General features: G+C 43.7%; 1 protein-coding gene across 1 annotated transcript in view; it reads left to right on the forward strand.

Moving 5' to 3' along the window:
- Positions 1-3,217, forward strand: part of C2cd6 (C2 calcium dependent domain containing 6) — an 83,292-nt gene that overhangs the window by 18,919 nt on the left and 61,156 nt on the right. Inside the window, exons 2-3 of the mRNA XM_026788832.1 lie at positions 843-929; positions 2,286-2,337. Of these exons, the coding sequence (XP_026644633.1) occupies positions 843-929; positions 2,286-2,337 (139 nt within the window). The remainder of the gene's footprint in view (positions 1-842; positions 930-2,285; positions 2,338-3,217) is intronic.

The following is a 3,217-nucleotide window of genomic DNA, read 5'->3' on the forward strand; positions in this document are numbered from 1 at the left end:
CCTGCCTCTGCCTCCCGAGTGCTGGGATTAAAGGCGTGCGCCACCACCGCCCGGCTGGTTGGTGGTTCTTATTTGAAGTTCTGCTATCCTTAACTCCCCCCACAAAACATCTTCCTTTCTCCTTACTGTTAGAAATTCAGGGGACCCCGCTCTTCCTCTGTCTTTTTTCCTGAGAGGCGGACCTCCTCTGAGCAGGTCACACCCGGTCCTTCTCCTGCAGGATCTTACCCAGCGCTGTAGCATCTGCAGCCAGAACGTCTGTAGTGTTGACTTTCTCCTTGGTTGTGTATCTTCTATGGTCCCTATTCCTCTCTAGTGTTTTCCACCGTCACTTAAGGATTTTCTCGTCTTGATGTCCGTCCCTGTAGGTTTGTGCTGAAATTTTTTACTTTCTTTCCTTAGAGGAAATCTGGAAATTGTGAGACCCTTCTCTAAGGTGTCCTATGTTTTATCTGTGTTTCTCATTTTGATAGAGTTACATTTGAATAGAAGTTTGGGTGACTGCCATACTGGATGTAGTGATCTTATAAATGTTTCAATATATCCTGCGGTGTGTTCAGTCCATTAACTAACTGAAGGACCATTGTTCATATGCATGTTTGCTTTTCTCCTCTTTTCTGATTTACTGGAAAATTCCATAGTTAATTATGTACACTTTATTTGTTTATCCAGTGATAAAAATATTGAAGATAGAAATGAGTTTCTTATTCGTAGTTATATCCACTGCCCAGAGCACCAAATACTTACTAGACACTCAGTAAAATATTAGTGGGAATAATATTTTATCCAGTGACGTTCTACTTTTTCATCTAAAGTGTTAAATTAATTTATTTTCATTACAGATGCTAAGAAAAACTCTTCAAGGGTCTCAGAGTGAAGAAATGGTAGTAACAAGTGAAACACCAAATTTGGTACCGTTTGGAGATGTGGTATGTATGAGTCACCTTCAGCGAGCCCGTACAAATTATTTCTCATTTGATATGAAACACAGTTGATATTATTATCTGGTGATTGAAAAGTAAGTGAAGAAAATAGTCCTCTAGGATAAGCATGCTCATGAATTTTTATTTATATGAGTCATCAAACCACTAAGTATTCACCAAAATTATGGAAAACATTCTAATTCACAGAAGTAATGTTTTCTATTATAAGGATCCCCAATCACCTGACATAATTGTAAGACACTGGTTTGAGACCCACCTAAGATCCAGTAATGTCCAGCATCTGTCTGACACAATTGCAAGACACTAATTTGGGGGCCAGTCTAAAATCTGCTAATGCCCCATGTCTGTCTGAAAGAGGAGTCTGTGAACCAGTGTTTTTGTTGAGCTCAAGTGATTATACTTATTTACAGATTGGCCGACGGTTTAAAAATTGACCCTTTTATCCTCCATTGACCCCTGTATCCCCCGTGCCCCTCGCCGACCTCAGAAGCAATAGTTTCCATGTGGCCACACACCTTGCTTGGGTGGTGAGATGGCAAGTGGGCAAAGGTGCTAGCCACCTGGTAACGCTGAGGACCTGCGTTTGAACTCCAGGACCCTCACGGTGGGAGAAGGGGACCAGCTTCTGCAAGCTGTCGTCTGACTAACACACATGCCATTGTGCACGTGTCTACACAACACACACAACACACACACACAAACACACACACACACAGGTGGGGTGGGGAAAGGAGAAAATCAGAAGAGAGAGAGTGATGTAATAGAAAATTGTAAAGAAGAAGCAGTATTTTAAAAAAGCTTTTTCTATTTGTGTGTGTGTGTGTGTGAAGTGTGTATGTGTGCCACCTGTGTGCCTGGTGCCCGTAGAGGCCACCTGTGTGCCCATAGAGGCCAGAAGAGGACATCAGATCCCTTGGAAATGGTGACCTGATGTGGGTGCTGGGAACTGATTTTGAGTCTTAATCACCGAGCCATCTTTCCAGCCCCACGAAACCACGCTTATAGTAAGAACAAACAACAGAGTCCTTCTAATGTGAGAAACCCAACCCGACTGTGTTTTTTTTAATATTTATTTATTTATTATATATACAATATTCTGTCTGTGTGTGTGCCTGCAGGCTAGAAGAGGGCACCAGACCTCATTACAGATGGTTGTGAGCCACCATGTGGTTGCCGAATTGAACTCAGGACCTTTGGAAGGGCAGGCAATGATCTTACCCTCTGAGCCATTTCTCCAGCCCCCGACTGTGTTTTAAAGATTTAAAAACTTCACCGTGAAACACAAGAAATTAACTTTTAAAAAATGTGTTTGCCTTTTGTGTTTTGTCCCGGTTGTTGCAGGTCGGCTGCCTGGCTGTTCACATAAAGAGTTGTCGACAGTTTTCTCACAGATGTATCCTTTTGGTCTGCAGACCACGGCATCAGCATTCCTTGCTGCTCTGTTGTCTTATTGCACTCACTAACTACCTGGAAACAGAGCAGCTTGAAACACTAACCATTTGATTGTCAAACGCTCTGTCACACTAACCATTTGATTGTCAAACGCTCTGTTCGCCCTCCAGGTGGTACTTCTTCAAAGTGTTCACTTTGCCTGCTGTTTGGAAGTTGAAAAGGACAAGGATGCCCTGCCCTTCAGGGTGGACGCCTGCAAGGGTGGACTTGGCCCGGTGGGATGGTTTAGAAAGCTTGGTCTGAGCTGGGCGGTGGTGGCGCACGCCTTCAATCCCAGCACTCGGGGGGCAGAGGCAGGCAGATCTCTGTGAGTTCAAGGCCAGCCTGGTCTGTAAGAGCTAGTTCCAGGATAGGCCCCAAAGCTATAGAGAAACTTGGTCTCAAAAAAAAAAAATGCTCGTTCTGTTCATGGATCTCTCTTCCTCCTTAACTCCTTTTGAGTTTACAGAATATTACACATTTATAACAAACCCTTGATTGCCATAGTTCTTCATGCTCCCTAATATCTCACTCTCGGATGGAAGTCTCTGTCATCCATCCTAATGCCAATTTCAGTTGCATTCATTGTTCTTATGTTAATAGGTCATCAATGCCTGTTCAGATTCAAGGACAGCAAAAATAAATCCCATTTCTCAGTGTAGAAGTTTAACACAAAGATTTTTGGCCCTCTGTGATTTCCTTCAATCACCACATAAGCTAAAGGAGAACCATGGTATGCCCTTAAGAGATAATGCGAAGCCAGGCGATGGTGGCGCACGCCTTTAATCCCAGCACTCGGGAGGCAGAGGCAGGCGGATCTCTGTGAGTTCGAGACCAGCCTG

The sequence above is a fragment of the Microtus ochrogaster genome, unplaced genomic scaffold, assembly GCF_000317375.1.
Source record: "Microtus ochrogaster isolate Prairie Vole_2 unplaced genomic scaffold, MicOch1.0 UNK8, whole genome shotgun sequence".
Lineage (NCBI taxonomy): Eukaryota > Metazoa > Chordata > Mammalia > Rodentia > Cricetidae > Microtus > Microtus ochrogaster.